This window comes from Molossus molossus, unplaced genomic scaffold, assembly GCF_014108415.1.
Source record: "Molossus molossus isolate mMolMol1 unplaced genomic scaffold, mMolMol1.p scaffold_m16_p_15, whole genome shotgun sequence".
NCBI classification, from domain to species: Eukaryota; Metazoa; Chordata; class Mammalia; order Chiroptera; family Molossidae; genus Molossus; species Molossus molossus.
This window is the reverse complement of record NW_023425350.1, coordinates 25655607-25671557: the sequence shown is the minus strand read 5'-3', so window position 1 is coordinate 25671557 and position 15951 is coordinate 25655607. Positions and strand designations below refer to the sequence as shown.

The following is a 15951-nucleotide window of genomic DNA, read 5'->3' as shown; positions in this document are numbered from 1 at the left end:
CCACTGAGCCAAACCGGCCAGGGCGATATATCACTATTTAAAAGAACTACCCCAAACTACTTTGTCACCCTAATTTGTTAAATAATATTTGTAAGTGTTGGGAAAGACATTATGAAGAAATCCCTACCTCGCCTAAAGCAAAATGCTACTGTAAAGCAATAATAAAAGTACACAGCTACATGCATAAAAATATTTTTAATGTATAGAAAAAGCTGCATTATTATAATTTTTGTTATACCTTGTCATAAACCTTTCTGTTGGTGTGAGTGGAAAGTTTACATGGGAGTTTAGTTTTATTTATGTCACTTAATAAAACAGTATACTAAAGGGGAAAGTATCATGTAGAATTATGTCTTTATGATTTTAGAGCTGTACAGCCATCAGAATTAGTTGGAAGTGTGTGGACAAAAGAGGACAAAGAAATTAATTCTCCTAATCTTCTGAAAATGATCCGGCACACCACTAATCTCACTCTGTGGTTTGAGAAGTAAGTATCACTGACACTCTTACATTTCATAGCAGTCAGATATGTTATAAATTTCATTGCAGTTCTGATCCTATGTCTCATGTCTTGTTTTGTTGAGCTCTTTCTCCTTTATTTTTTCACTGAATTAATAGTTTTCTATTGTAGCATTTTAATTTCATTAATGATTTTTTTCATTATATTTTTTGAGGTCTTTTTAGTGATTGCTTTAAAGTTTACCTTATATATCTCATCACAATCAGCTTCATAGTTATATCAGCTTAATTTCAGTAATACATAGAAATGTTACTCCTATATAGCTCTATTTCCTTTCTCCCCTTTTTGTGGTATTATTGTGATACACATTATATGTACTTAATGATGCAAATCTAACATTGCATTGTTATAATTATTGTCTTACCATATGCTGTCATTTTTTTAGCCCTTTACAGCTTTACTCTCACCTTATCTCCTTTGTGCTGTTACGGCAATATATTACACATTATTGACCATTTTTCTTTGTTATAGGCCCAATAATACATTACATACACCTTATTTAATACAGTTGCTTTTTAAATCATTTAAGAGAAGAAATGAGAAAAAGTAGCATTTATAGTGTCTTTTATAACCACATAATTACCTTTACTGCTCCTCTTTCTTTGTGCGAATTTGTATTGTCATCTGGGATCACTTGCTTTCAGCCTGAAGAGTTTCCTTTAGTATTTCTTGTACAAAGGTCTGCTAACAACAAATTTTCTCTCTCTCTCTCTCTCTCTCTCTCTCTCTCTCTCTCTCTCTCTCTCTCATCTGGGAAAGTCTTTATTTGCCTTCACTTTTGAACAATAGCTCTGTCTTCAAGCTGACTATTTTTTCTGCCAGTTCAAATCTATTGAGCACCTTAGTAAATTTTTTGTTTTAATTATTGTACTTTTCAATTCCAGGGTTTCCATTTGGTTCCTTTTATAATTCTGTGTCTTTTGTGATATTCTTTATTTGGTGCACATTGTCATCATAGCTTTCTTTACTTGTTAAATCATCTTTTCCTTTAGTTCTGTGAACATATTCATAGTGGCTACTTTGAAATCTTTTTCTGTTAAATCCAACATCTGGTGTCTCTCACAGACAGTTACTGTTCCCTGCTTTTTTTCTCAGTTAAAGGCTTGTACTTTCCTGTTTGTTTGCATGCCTCATAATTTTTTGTTGGAAACTTGACATTTTAGATATCGTATCAACTTGTAAGTACTGCCCCTCCTATCCCTCAGGGATTATTATTGTTATTGCTTGTTTATTTGTTTAGTGACTAGCTGGATTATTTTAGTGAAGGCTATTCTTCCCCTACCTTCCCCCCACACTGAGATGTTCCTTCGCTGGGAGGTCCAGACTAGGGTATGCCCACAGTTACCCTAAGAAGACAGTGGCAGGGCTTTCTTCCAGTTCTTCCTTGACCATACCCAGCTGGTAAACTCCAGCAGTTCTCTGATGGCATAAACCGCCCCGCAGACTAATCCAGTTATACTGTGGCTCCTTTGAAGGGCTGGTTTCTGAGGCCTCCGTTTTGGTATTTGTTCTGACCCCAGGAGGGTTCCTCCCAGTTCTCTTATTCCATGGTTCTCTCCTGCAAACTAGTCAGCCAGAAAGAAGCCTAGACAGTATCTTCATTAGATCCACAAATCTCCCAATTGCTCTTTACCACAACCTTCACTGTTCTTGAGAGCACCCTTAGGTTTAAACCTCTCCACACTTTGTTGTAAATGACAAGAGATTAGGAGCTATGTGTTTGAGCCTAGACTCTGGAGCTGGGGACAATGGCAAGTTTCTCTGAGTGACATTCTTGCTCTAGGAGCTGAGTGCTTAGGGATGGTAGCGGTGCATGCACACACACAGGAGCTGAGGCCCTCTTGGCATGGAGCCACTGCCTCAGGAGACGGGATGGCTGTCCTCCCAGGACTTTGAGGATGCGACATTCAAGGTCGAGCCTCTCCACAGAAGTTATGCAGGAGAAAGGAGCCCTCACTTCTCAGCTGTGCTCATCTAGGGCTTAGCCTCAGCAACCAACAGCTTGGGGCCGGACAAGTGAAAAATGCTGAAGTCCTGCTCAGGGAAGGAAGTCCTCCAGCTGGGAGCTGGGTGGACAGGGAGCCCTGTGTTCTTAGCTGCAGCAGTCAGTAGCAGACCACTCCGTGCCCCGCATCAGGAGGTTCTCCCGCAGGAAGAAGCGAGGGAGCAGTCTTGGTTCAAATACCACAAATCCCTGGTTCTCTCTTACTGAATTTTTATAAATTTTCCTGAATAGATATTTCTTCACTTGCTATTTGCTTTTAGGGCCATTTCAAGAGACTTTAAATATTTATGTGAATGTACGTATATGTATATGAATGTGTATCTGTATATATATATTTATATACCTATCTATAAATATATATATATACACACAATTTTTCACCAGTTTCACTGAGGAGTGCGTAAGCAGCGCTCCTTACACTATCATTTCAGAAGTCCAGAATCTCACTGCAATTTTATAGTTGGGGCCAGAGATTGGAGTTTTATGTATTGACCTTATATTCTTTTGAGTAAAACAGCAGGATTATTTAACTAATTATTAGGGTGATAAGAGGTTTCCACAGATCATATTGGAATTATCAGAACAAGAGACTAGTGACAAAAGGAGATAACGACCTGGAATGTCAATAAATACCTGAAAGAGATTCCTAAATACAAATAAGCATTTCAAGTAATCTGAAAGTTAGGCCTTCCTTATGTTTATGTTATTACTTCTCAGCCTCTAAAAAGTAAAACTTTAGAATTTTCCCTCTATGTGTTGCTTCCTGATTTCTTTGTTATTAAGTTAAATAACTACATATCAGTATGCAGAAGCCTTTTTCCATCATAATTAAAATGTATGTCTATAAGGAGGAAACATAACTGATCACACATAGAGTCCATTTCATTTCTGTCCTATTTTGTTAAGATTACTGAGAAGAAGGCAATGGCTCTTTTTCCTATTTCTTTTTTTTTTAATTGTGTTAAGAAACAACATGAGATTTTCCCTATTAACAGATTTTTTTCAGTGTACAACAGAGCATTGTTATCTATAGGCATAATATTGTACAGCAGATCTCTAGAATTTACTCATCCTGCATAACTGAAATTTTATACATGTTCATTAGCATTGCCCCATTTGTACTCCCCACAGGCCCTGGCAACCATCATTCTATTCTAGGCTTCTGTGAGTTTGACTATTTTAGATAAAACATGCAGTAGTTGTCCTTCTGTGACTGGCTTATTTCACTTAGCATAAGGTCCTCAGTGTTCATCCATATTGATGCGTACTGCAGGATTCCCTCCTGAATCATATTCTGTTGTATGTATACACATTTTCTTTCTTTTTTTTTTTTTTATCCTCACCCGAGGACATTTTTCCATTTTTTGTTCAGATAGAGTGGGAGGGAGAGAGAGAGAGAGGGAGAGAGAGAGAGAGAGAGAAACATCGATGTGAAGGGACACATCGAGTGGCTGCCACCCACACAACCCAACCAGGGCCGGGACAAACTGCAGCCGAGGTATGTGCCCTTAGCAGGAACTGAACCTGGGTCTCTCTGTACCGCAGGCCAACGCTCCAACCGCTGAGCCAAACCGGCCAGGGCTACACATTTTCTTGATCCATTCATCCATAGATGGACATTTAGTTTGTTTCCACATCTTAGCTGCTGTGAATAACATTGCAATGAACATAGGAGTGCTAATATATCTTTGAGATCCTGATTTCAGTACTTCTAGATAAATTCCCAGAAGTGGGATTGCTGAATCATATGGTAGTTTTTTTTTTTATGTTTTCAGGAACCTCCATACTGTTTTCCCTAGCACCTACACCATTTTGCATTCCCACCATCAACAGTGTACAAGGGTTCTAATATCTGCCTTTTCAATGTGAAAGATTCTTGTTCATTTGCCACAGTGGTTCTTGGCCATGGATGTACATTAGAATTGGGGTAACCTATGGATAATCACTCCAGACTTACCTGGTTTTTACAAAAGCTGCGCAGGTGATCCCAGTTTGCATATCTAGTTAATATCAACTGAAATAGTTAAGTAAAAGATGTAAATACATTTTACTTATAACCTTTTTAAATGTCCAACTAACTAGCTACCAAAAATATAATATATTTGTAGAGATTTAACTAATACTTTAAACACAAACATGTTATATTAAATTTGATAAGGCAAATTAATTTTGATAGTTTTGCAGTGTTTTTTTCTTAGTGTGAGACCAGCCTCATCAGAGAATAATGTAATCTGTAATTTTACAATTTAAAAATATGTTTCATGTTGATTTATTTTTTTCATTTATATGTTTTATTTTTTCTTAGGTTATAAGGTATTAATGTTATATTATTTAAAACCAAGTTTAAAATGTATTTTTCTTTACTAATAACTAGTTAGTAAGTAAATTCTCTCAAATTTTAGAAATGGAGAGTAAGTGTTCACTGAGGAATTTTTTTTTTTTTTTGCGCATAGTTCACTTCCTTTTAGATATTTACCTGGAGATAGATAGACAGACAGACAGTCAGACATACTTTCCAAGGAGTCTTGATATTTAAATGCTTTTATTTTCATTGACTTTTTTTCTTAGTAATTTTTTAAAATTTATTCTTAATTGTGCTAAAATATTCTCAGTGACTTTTTAACCTTATAATGATTATGTAAAGAGCTATTCCTGGAAATGTAGCTAATTATTTCTGTATATCAAAGAAAGAAATTAATCACTAAAATCTTGCAATTAGATGAAGAATAGGAAGCACAGAACTCTTGAATTCTAGAATAAATTCCCCTAGAACACACCTACATCCCCTAAACCAGCACACATTCAATAAGATGTTAGACTCATCAGTTAATTCTAATGCTTGAGAGAGGATGCACCAAATACAATAGGAAAATGATTAACTGGTTGATGGTATCAGACTAGAAGAGAATGAAGAGCAGCATGCTTGACTATCAGTGCACTGCCTTATCTTCCAGTGTCCTACTATTTAATTATCATTCTGAATATATAATCTCTACAGTTATACTGATTGCTTCTCCCCACTCTACATTATATTATTTATTAAATTCTTTAACTCATATCTTTGTTGGGAAAACTCCAAATTTTTAAAGTAATTTTTGTCTTTGATTCTCAGATGTATTGTAGAAACTGAAAACTTAGAAGAAAGAGTAGCTGTGGTGAGTCGAATAATTGAGATTCTGCAAGTCTTTCAAGAGCTGAACAACTTCAATGGTGTCCTTGAAGTTGTCAGTGCTATGAACTCATCACCTGTTTACAGGCTAGACCACACGTTTGAGGTAGGTTTGTATAGGGGGGGTGTGTGTGTGTGTGTGTGTGTGTGTGTGTGTGTGTTGTTGTTTTTTAATGAACTTAAACATTTCCTGTTCTAAGAATCAGAATTTTAACTATTATGATCTTTAATTTTTAAGTGCCTCATCTGTCTTTCAGTAATAGTTTAAAGATGAAATTATCTAAATTTTTAATTGAATTGGTTGCTCTTTTTAAATTAAGAATTCTCATTAAAATGCATCCACAGTTAGAAGAAGAAAATGCTTTCAGCACTTATTTTGTAATGTACAATTTATACTCACAAAATTTTGTAAGGAATGGCAAGAGAAACCAGATCTTACATACACACACACACACACACACTTACACACCTATTTTTAAGTTTATACTAGGGACAGTGAAGATTGTCTCTTTGAGCCAGTGTTATTATTCTTAGAATTAAACTGATAGTTGTGTTTGAGCTTTACTCTTAGCCTGGCATTTTTTGGAAAAGCCTTTGATCCCTTTTGTAAACTTATGCTCCCTAAATTTTTTTTTTTATTGTAGCAAATACCAAGTCGCCAAAAGAAAATTTTAGAAGAAGCTCATGAATTAAGTGAAGATCATTATAAGAAATATTTGGCAAAACTCAGGTCTATTAATCCACCATGTGTGCCTTTCTTTGGTGAGCATTTCTTCTTGAATTCTTATTGTGTTTCTGGATAAACAAGACACTTGTTTCATTAAGTGACTGAGTTTACACATGTAATATACCAGCAGAAAATACTTATTTAACAAATATTTGGCGCCCGAATCCCCTTAGAATTGTTCTCTATTAGAACTTTTTAAGATCAAGCCTAATTTATACATTCCACTTTGCATTTCCCTCTCAGCTATTTGACATAATGCTGTCTCTTTCACACTGGTTTCTTTTCTCTGCCTGTATATGTATTCTGATATTCTTCCTCTGAATGCTTAGAAAAATTATGATCTCTCTTATATGTCTGGTGTTCAGTGTTTTTAGCATGTGGTATATTTTCTCCTAGCCATTTCCTCATCTATATCTATATATTTTTATATAGATTTAAGTTATAATGCACATGATATTGTTATCTCCTAATTTTTTTTTGGTTGACATAATCATATTTTCCCACCTTTTGTTCAGGCTTTATAACTAAACACCTTTGAATTTACTTCTAATCTTTTTACTATGCACATTGTATCTAGTTCTAATCATAGGACATGTACACACTATTGTTTACTTTTTCCACTTACCATAACCTAAATATATTGTTGTGTTTTATTAGTCTTCATAATTATCATTTGTAATGGCTGCACAATATTCCATAAAGTTGCTATGACAATTCATTTAACTATCACCCTGTGATTGAACACATCCATTGTTTCCAGATTGAAACATAATGTTTTCATGAATATCCTTATCTTTATACCTTTGATCTATATTTGTGAATATTTTCTTAAACTAGATATTTTTTATTCTTTGACTTACAGGATTTTTAAATTCTATGATGCCATCTTTGCCATTATGATTTCTATTGATTCTAACCTTAGAAAATTCTTCCAGTCAAGTAATTTAACTCTTTAATCAAATTGAAATCTCTTTTAGATATCATATGAAATATCCAAATTTATTTCTCCACCAAATTGTTCTTTTGTTGACTGAGATTTATGAGTAAATCTTCTTTATCCCTATTTATATATGGTACCTCCTTCTTTAATAAATAGTTTTCCATTAAGTTCTTATACTAGCGCTTTGATGATCAGTACTTTAATGATTGGCACTTTATAATCAATGATTCTCAACTGGGGGCAATTTTTGTTCCACAGAGAACATTTGGCAATGGCTGGAAATAGTTTTTTTTTTTAATCCTCAACTGAGGACATTTTTACATTTTTTGTTCAGACAGAGTGGGAGCAAGAGAGAGGAAGAGAGAGAGAAACATCGATGTGAAAGGGACACATTGAGTGGCTGCCACCCACATGACCAACCAGGGCCAGAGACAAACTGCAACCGAGGCACGTGTCCTTAGCAGGAACTGAACCCGGGTCTCGCTGGACCGCAGGCCAACGCTCTAACTGCTGAACCAAGCTGGCCAGGGCTGGAAATAGTTTTTATTGTTCTAATTGGGAGGTGCTAGAGGCATCTAGTCGGCAGAGGACAGAAATGTTGCTAACATCCTATAATGCACAGTATAGCCCCCCCCACAAAAAAATTACCCTGTTCAAAAGCTCAGTCGTCCAAAGCTAAGAACTCTTGCTTTATAGTGTTTTCAAATATGATTAAGTTGGTTCTTCAATGTTTCTTCAGTATTTTCTTTACCAATTTTGTCCTTTATTTTTCCAAATAAGCATGGGGGGAAATTTCCCATAATACAGTTGAAACAATCTATCAGTTAATTTGGAAAGAAATTTTTTGGTACTTGGGGTTTTCCTAGGTGTTTTTGGTTGTGAATGGTATTCATTTTTTTAATAGTCAGTTACCCTTAATTCCAGGAATTTTTAATTTGTTTGGATTTTCTAAATATTTATGTCTACCAATAATGATAATGTCTCTTCCTTTGATCTTAATTCTGTGCTACGCCTTACAACATTGCTCATAACTTCCCAAAGGTTAATCATTAATGACAAAAAATAAGCATCATTGTTTTCACCTTAGTTTCAGCAGAAATAGATATAATTTTGTTATTTTCTTAATTAGATGCTTTTTATGTTAAGAAAGTTTCTTTTCATAGTCATCTCCTGTGTTTTTGTTAGTAATATACATTTACTTTTGTGAATAGTTTGCCATCTTTGTGGGGGGAAAATGATTTTTCTTGTTTAGCAAATTAAATTATAGATTTACTAATACTGAACCTTCCTACTTACTAACATTAACTCTTATTTATTTATGGTGGATTAATCTTTTAAATAGACAAATGAATTCTATTAATTATCATTTTAGTTAGGATTTTTGCATCCATCTTCATAAGTAAGATTGGTCTATGAATTTACTTTTTGTACTGTATTTGTCTGTTTTTGTTATTATGGTTATATTTACTTTCCATCCTATTCTATACTGGAATGTCATGCAATGATCTAGCCTTTATACTTTGAAATATTCCACAAAAAACATCTGGACCTATAATCTTTTGTAGGATATAATTCTATAACAGCATTTTCATTTCTTCCTTAATTTTTAAAATTTTAGTTTTCTGCTACACAGTTGTCTCATTTCATTATTTTAAAAAATACTAGCATTGCCCTGGCTGGTTTGGCTCAGCGGTTGGAGCATTGACCTGCGGTCTGGAGAGACCCGGGTTCGGTTCCCGCTAAGGGCGCGTACCTCGGTTGCAGTTTGTCCCCGGCCCTGGTTGGTCGTGCGGGTGGCAGCCACTCGATGTGTCCCTTTCATATCTATGTTTCTCTTTCTCTCTCTTCCTCTCTCTCCCTCCCACTCTGTCTGAACAAAAAAATGGAAAAATGTCCTCGGGTGAGGATTAACAACAACAAAAAAATAGTAGCATTTAGTTATATCTACACAAATGTTATTAACATTGTTCCTCTTTTGTAATATCTTTCCCATTTCTATTTGTACTTGTTTTACTTTCATTTGCTTTTTTCTTCAAAAAGATAAAATCTTAAATTTAATTATTCTTTCTGATTTTGTTTTTTATGTCATATATATATTTTTTTCCTTTCATTGATTTTTAGAGAGAGAGAACCATCGATGAGAGAGAACATTAACTGGCTGCCTCCTGCATGCCCCCCACTGGGGATTTGGCCCACAATGTGGGCATGTGCCCTGACCGGGAATCGAACCGGTGACCTCTTGGTGCATGGGTTGATGCTCAACCACTGAGCCACACTGGCTGGGCAGTCATATATTATTTTTTATCATTATTTATTTATTCTGTTTTCCTGAGGACTTTTTCCCCCTAAATTATTGATAAAACTATTGAGTTCATTAATTTTCCCTTTCTGGTAAAACATTAAAGTCCATTCATGTATGGTGACTATAGTGCCAGTTCATATAAGGGAGCTTGGGGAAGGACCTGGGTAGGTCTGATGTTCATTTCATTCAATCTGTCGAGAAATATATATTTAAATTTTTTGTTTTCTTTTTTAGAGAGAGAGGAAGGGAGAGAGAGTTAGAAACATCAATGTGAAAAAGATCAATCTGCTGCCTCTTGCATGCCCCCTACTGGGGATTGAGCCTGCAGCCTGGGTATGTGCCCTGACCCAAATCAAACCAGGACCTCTCAGTCCATAGGATGATGCTCAATCCACTGAGCCACACTGGCTGATCAACAGATATTTCTTGATTACTTACTAAGTGTCTAGAACTATGTCAGGTGGTTAGAAAAGGTAAAAATACATAGTACATATGGGGGGCTCAGAGTCATGCTACTCATGATACCCTCCAGGCTCTAGTATACAGAGATGAAAAGAAACCTCAGGGCCTGTTCACTGGGTTCATGATTTGGCCCTTGCTACCCCAGTACCCTGATTGGTAGGCATTTATTCACACAAACTGAACTCTCCAAAGTACTCTCTCAGGTGAACTAACATAACTATTTTCATAACATATCATGTAAAGAAAGGACATTTCAGACCTGTATTTAGAGTATAAGTCATTGTGTTTTAAGGTGAGCCGTATGATTTAGTGAGTGACTACAGATATGTGTAAGTAGTTTGATAGGCACAGACAGCCTACCTGCCCATTTCTGCTTGTCTTCCTGGTTGTTGAGCCTCTGTTCTTTTAAGGCAGTTATCTGAACTATCCCTATTCAGTTCTGTTGCTGTAGGAAGATTTTTGCTATTCCAAAGCTAAAGGTTATGAGTCCCTGAAGTTAGGCCTCCTTTCATGGTTCTGACCCAGTAGGTGGAGCCATATGTTACTGCTGCTTCTTAATTCTATCTCATCTATACTCCTTCTAGATTCTTTTTTAAAAAATATTTTTTCTTTATTGATTTTAGAGAGAGAGAAAGAGAGAGGGGGAGAGAGAGAGAGAGAAACATAGATAAGAGAGAACATTGAATGGCCGCCTCCTGCGTGCCCCCCAGTGGGAATCAGGCCCACAATCTGGGCATGTGCCCTGACCAGGAATTGAACCGGCAATCTCTTGGTGCATGGGTCGATGCTCAACCACTGAGCCTTCCAGACTCTTAACCTTAATTCTGTATACTGATTTTTACCCTGTATGGGAGGGCTCCTTCCAGATTCTTAACCTTAATTCTGTATACTGATTTTTACCCTGTATGGGAGGGCTCCTTCCAGATTCTTAACCTTAATTCTGTATACTGATTTTTACCCTGTATGGGAGGGTCAGGGATAGTATCTACCACTTTTATTTCCTCTTCTTCTTTTCTTTTTTTTTTTTATCCTCACCCGAGGATATTTTTCCATTTTTTGTACAGATAGAATGGGAGAGGAAGGGAGAGAGAGTGAGAAACATCGACGTGAAGGGACACATCGAGTGGCTGCCACCAGCACGACCAACCAGGGCCGGGGACAAACTGCAACCGAAGTACGTGCCCTTAGCGGACACCGAACCCGGGTCTCTCCGGACCGCAGGCCAACGCTCTAACCGCTGAGCCAAACTGTCCAGGGCTCCTCTTCTTCTTTTAATAATTTTTTCTTTTATTGACTTTAGAGAGAGAGGGGAAGGGTAAGGTAGAGAGAGATAGAAACATCGATGAGAGAGAACATCGACTAACCACCTCATGCATACCCCCCACTGGGGATTTGGCCCACAGCCTGGGCATGTGCCCTGACTGGGAATCGAAATGGCAACCTCTTGGTGCATGGGTCAATGCTCAACCACTGAGCCACACCAGCTGGGCTTTCCTCTTCTTATCAGAATTTTTATTCAGGTCTTTTGTTTGCATCGCACCATGTACAGAATAAAAGTCAATTTCTCCTTCCAAGGCTATGCCAGATTATGGTCTATATCCAATTTTTCTCCATACACTAAAATGTTCTACTCATAAGTAGACTGATATATGTATATACAAACTGGTGTTTATTCTAAAATATTTGATTCCTCCCTCAGCCAAGTCTCATCTCTCTTCACAAACACCCAAGCTTGAAACATTGGCTTTGCTCTTTCCTTTTACAAGCTCTAATTTTGTGTACTCTATCTGTTTCTTGCCAGTTTGCTTCATCTCCACTCTTGCTTTCCTGCCACTTTAGAATTGACTGTCTCGCGCATCCTTTTATGCATTCAGAAACTGCTGGATGCTTCCATGTGATGTGCCAGCCGTGGGATAGGTGTTAGAATAGAGGGGCAAATAAAACATAGTTTTACCCTCAGTAAGCCCCCTTGAAAGAGCAGAAAAATAAATTGTGGTACCTTATAGTAGATATAATACTGTATTGTAGAGATGTATAAATTGAAGTGTGAACAAAGTGCTATGGGAACCTAGAACCCCGAGCAGTCAGTTTTCCTGAAGGGTTGGGAAAGGCATGAGCAAAAAGGTGAAACTTCACCCTTCTTCATTATTTATGTCATAATGTTCTGCTTTCCCTCTCCCTAGAACAGCTGTCTCCGTGGGGTATATAAAGTGATCTATTGAAGAAAATTAAGGTTTAATAGAGTATTTATACTACATTTTTATTCAAAAATTATATTTATATATATTGAGGATGCATGCTTAAACACTTTTTATTGATGTTATATTCAATCAACAAAATTTGGACACCCCCTCTTTGCTCATTTATTCTCTTTTTAATTAACTAGTCATTAGTTTGTCATAAAATAAGTTCCAAATTTCATCCTGAGCGCTACCAAAATGCTACTTGTAAGCATTTTCATAATTTCATTCAAGTATACGTTTAACATTTACAACATCTGTAACTTATTGCCTCCCATGTTCCCAGTGTTAGTCATTACACCACTACCCATTCAGTAACTCAAGCACTAAGCTGAGTCTTCCTTCCCATTGCCCTCACCCTCTGCCCAAACCAGTCCATCAGTTCTTGTGGTATCTACTTCTTAAATATGTATGCACTCCATTCTGTCCCTTTACACCCTAAGATAGTCCTCATCATCTCACCAGGACTACTTTTATCCTGCTAACTGATCTTCCTGCTTCTATGCTTAACTCCTTCTAACCCATCTGGCTTCATAATATAGCCAGAATAATCCTTCTAGAATGCAAAGATGCTAATAATTTCCTAATTACTTATTGGATAAAAGTTAAGTTTTTTAAAAAAGGTTCTTCTTACCCAGTCTAGTTGCTACTAACCCACAAACTCTTCACAGTTGGGCCATCAATATGGAAAGTTGATTTTGTCTGCCATTAAATATGTACTATTGTGGACATATTTATCAGTCTAAACATTGAGCTAAGTGGATCATGCAACTTAATGTGGAGGAGAATATGACTAGCTGCAAATAGCCAAGTGACAGGCAAATGTGGAAAATAAGAGAGCCTATGCTTACTAGAACACATGGGAAATTTGTTATGAATATATAATCAAGAGTGGTCTGGGTGCTTAGAAATAACTAAAGAACTAAGATACTTAATAACTAGAATCAAACAGGCATTGATGTCTATCACATTTCTATCTTGCTGACTTGATCACTATTGATTTCAAGTCATTTAATCTTTTCAAAAATGTGGCCAAAAATTCTAGTATTGAAAAGTATGTCTGTACCACAGAAGCATTTATGATTGGAACCAAAGTGCCTTTTATTTTATTTGTTCTCCCTCTTCTGGTGCAAAACTTGAAGAGATGGAGAAGGGACTAGAACTCCTAAACCCTTGCTTATGTCTATTGTCATATCCTGCCTCTCCTCCTCCCAACATATCAGGCCTTGATGTCTAGCCATACAAAACAATATGCTATCTCTGAGTATGCCTTCCAAGCTTCATCACAAACTAGTGCCATCATGCACATTGCTGCTTTGCTTAGAATGCCCCTTCCATCTTATTCTACTCACTAAATTTCTGTTCATGCTTTGAGGATTATTTTAAGCATCATCTCACCAGTGGCACTTTTTCTACTTCTGCCAACTCAAGGCAGGTTTAGACACACCTTCTTTGTGCTCTCATAGTATCTTATGCATTAGTACTAACATAGCACTTACCAGATTGAATTGTAGGAGCCCACATTCAAAGCTGTGAATTCCTTGAGGTCATGGGCTGTGTGTCTTGTTCATCTTTGGATCTGCAGTACCTAATGCAGTGCTTGGCATACAGCAGAGACTCAGTACATGTGTACTGAGTGAATGAATTCAGATATTCACACTCTCTTTTTTCCCCCAAAGCATCAGTCAGTACTTTAGGGGAAAAGGCAGAAGCATAAGTGAATAAGGCAAAAATAGGAACAACAGCATCAACAATAACAACCATAGCTAATTAAGCATTTACTTTTGTTGCCCTATTCTAAGCCTATATATGCATTTATTTCTCACAACAACTCTATATCCTCATTTTATAGATGAGTAAACCGAGGCACAGAGAGGCTAAGCAACTTGCATAAGATCACGCAAATAGAAAACAGCAGAGTTGGCTCCAGAGCCTTTAAGCTAGGGCAGAAAGGAACTAAAGTGCTCTTGGCACCTGAGTTCTATGTATTAAACTGAAGTGCCTGCTACTTTGTTCATTCTCCTCCTCATCCAGTGCACAGTCTGCAGCGGTGAGGAGACAGGAGTGCAATGATCAGGTTATCACTAATTACAGAAATGCTGAAGACTAGAATATACATAAATTATATACAGTCCTGTACTTGATAGGCTTGCAGATCCTTCCACATTTCCATGAGTAAGCATATGCAAAAAGTACTACTTAACAATTACAAATCCTAACAGCCTCTGGTGGGACCTCAAGAGCTGAGTAAGCAGCAAATATGATCCTCTGAATTGAACATTTTCCCCTTTTGCCAAAAATAAGTGTTATTAGTGATGGGTTATTTATTTTTTTCTTTATTGATTTTAGAGAGGGAGAGAGAGATAGAAACATTGATGAGAGAGAACATCAGTTGGCCTTCTCCTGCATGCCCCCCACAGGAGATTGGGCCCACAAACTGGGCATGTGCCCTGACCAGGAATTGAACCTGCGACCTCTTGGTTACATGGCTTGATGCTTAACCACTATGTCACACCAGTCAGACAGTGATGGGTTATTCTTAAAGTTCCTTTTACAAAACAGTGACTTATGTAAAATAATATGTGGTTTGGTGGGTATGGAAAATTGGTTATTCCTCCTGAAAAATGTATTAATTTTGTTAAACTTGGTCTCCCTTTTTCTTGGGTATGTATAAAACTTCAGTTTGTAACAGAAAAATTTGCTATTCATAAAAATCTTTCTCGATGTTTACTTAGCTTGTTCTTTTTCATAGATTGGAAATCTGTGCCTTGATTCTTTGGTTATGGTGATTGAGATGGAACAGTATAAAATCACTACACTTACTATGAAAGAAAAAAACAAGCTTTTTCCTCTTTATCCTTGAAATAATTTCATATATCTTTCAGGAATTTATCTAACTAATATCTTGAAAACAGAAGAAGGCAACCCTGAGGTCCTAAAAAGGCATGGAAAAGAGCTTATAAACTTTAGCAAAAGGAGGAAAGTAGCAGAAATAACAGGAGAGATCCAGCAGTACCAAAATCAGCCTTATTGTTTACGAGTAGAATCAGATATCAAAGTAAGTTGAATTATTTGAGGATACATATTTCTGATTAAATTTATAAACTGCCTCATGAAAAGCAGATTTATTTTATAGAGGTAAAAAAGGAAAATAAAACTTAATTCAAATTTTCTCATGTTAAATGTTGTCTTAAATTATTTTCATGAATTTTAAACTCAGTTTTAAAATATTTGATATTAATAATTGTTTCTTTGCATTTATTTTAGAGGTTCTTTGAAAACTTGAATCCAATGGGAAATAGCATGGAAAAAGAATTTACAGATTATCTTTTCAACAAATCCCTAGAAATAGAACCACGAAACCCTAAGCCTCTCCCAAGATTTGTAAGCATTCATATATTTATATTTCTTTTGCATTTATATATTTTTTCAGTTGTCATCTATATCTGGTGATCCCATCACTATCATATATGTTATACATATTAGTTTTCTATAAATGCATTTGGGATGAGGTACATATATGACAGATAAAAGTAATGAATAAGTGCTTAATAAATATGCTCAGGAATATCCCACTTGGTTCCAA

General features: G+C 36.3%; 1 protein-coding gene across 7 annotated transcripts in view; it reads left to right on the top strand.

Annotated features, from left to right (window-relative positions):
* Nucleotides 1–15951, top strand: part of SOS1 (SOS Ras/Rac guanine nucleotide exchange factor 1) — a 122872-nt gene that overhangs the window by 95325 nt on the left and 11596 nt on the right. For 6 of the 7 annotated variants that reach the window (XM_036263239.1, XM_036263238.1, XM_036263241.1 and 3 more), the window contains exons 15-19: nt 368–487; nt 5638–5800; nt 6339–6456; nt 15251–15423; nt 15633–15749. In XM_036263239.1, coding sequence (XP_036119132.1) covers nt 368–487; nt 5638–5800; nt 6339–6456; nt 15251–15423; nt 15633–15749 — 691 coding nt within the window. The remainder of the gene's footprint in view (nt 1–367; nt 488–5637; nt 5801–6338; nt 6457–15250; nt 15424–15632; nt 15750–15951) is intronic. The other variant, XM_036263240.1, reaches the window with a different exon arrangement.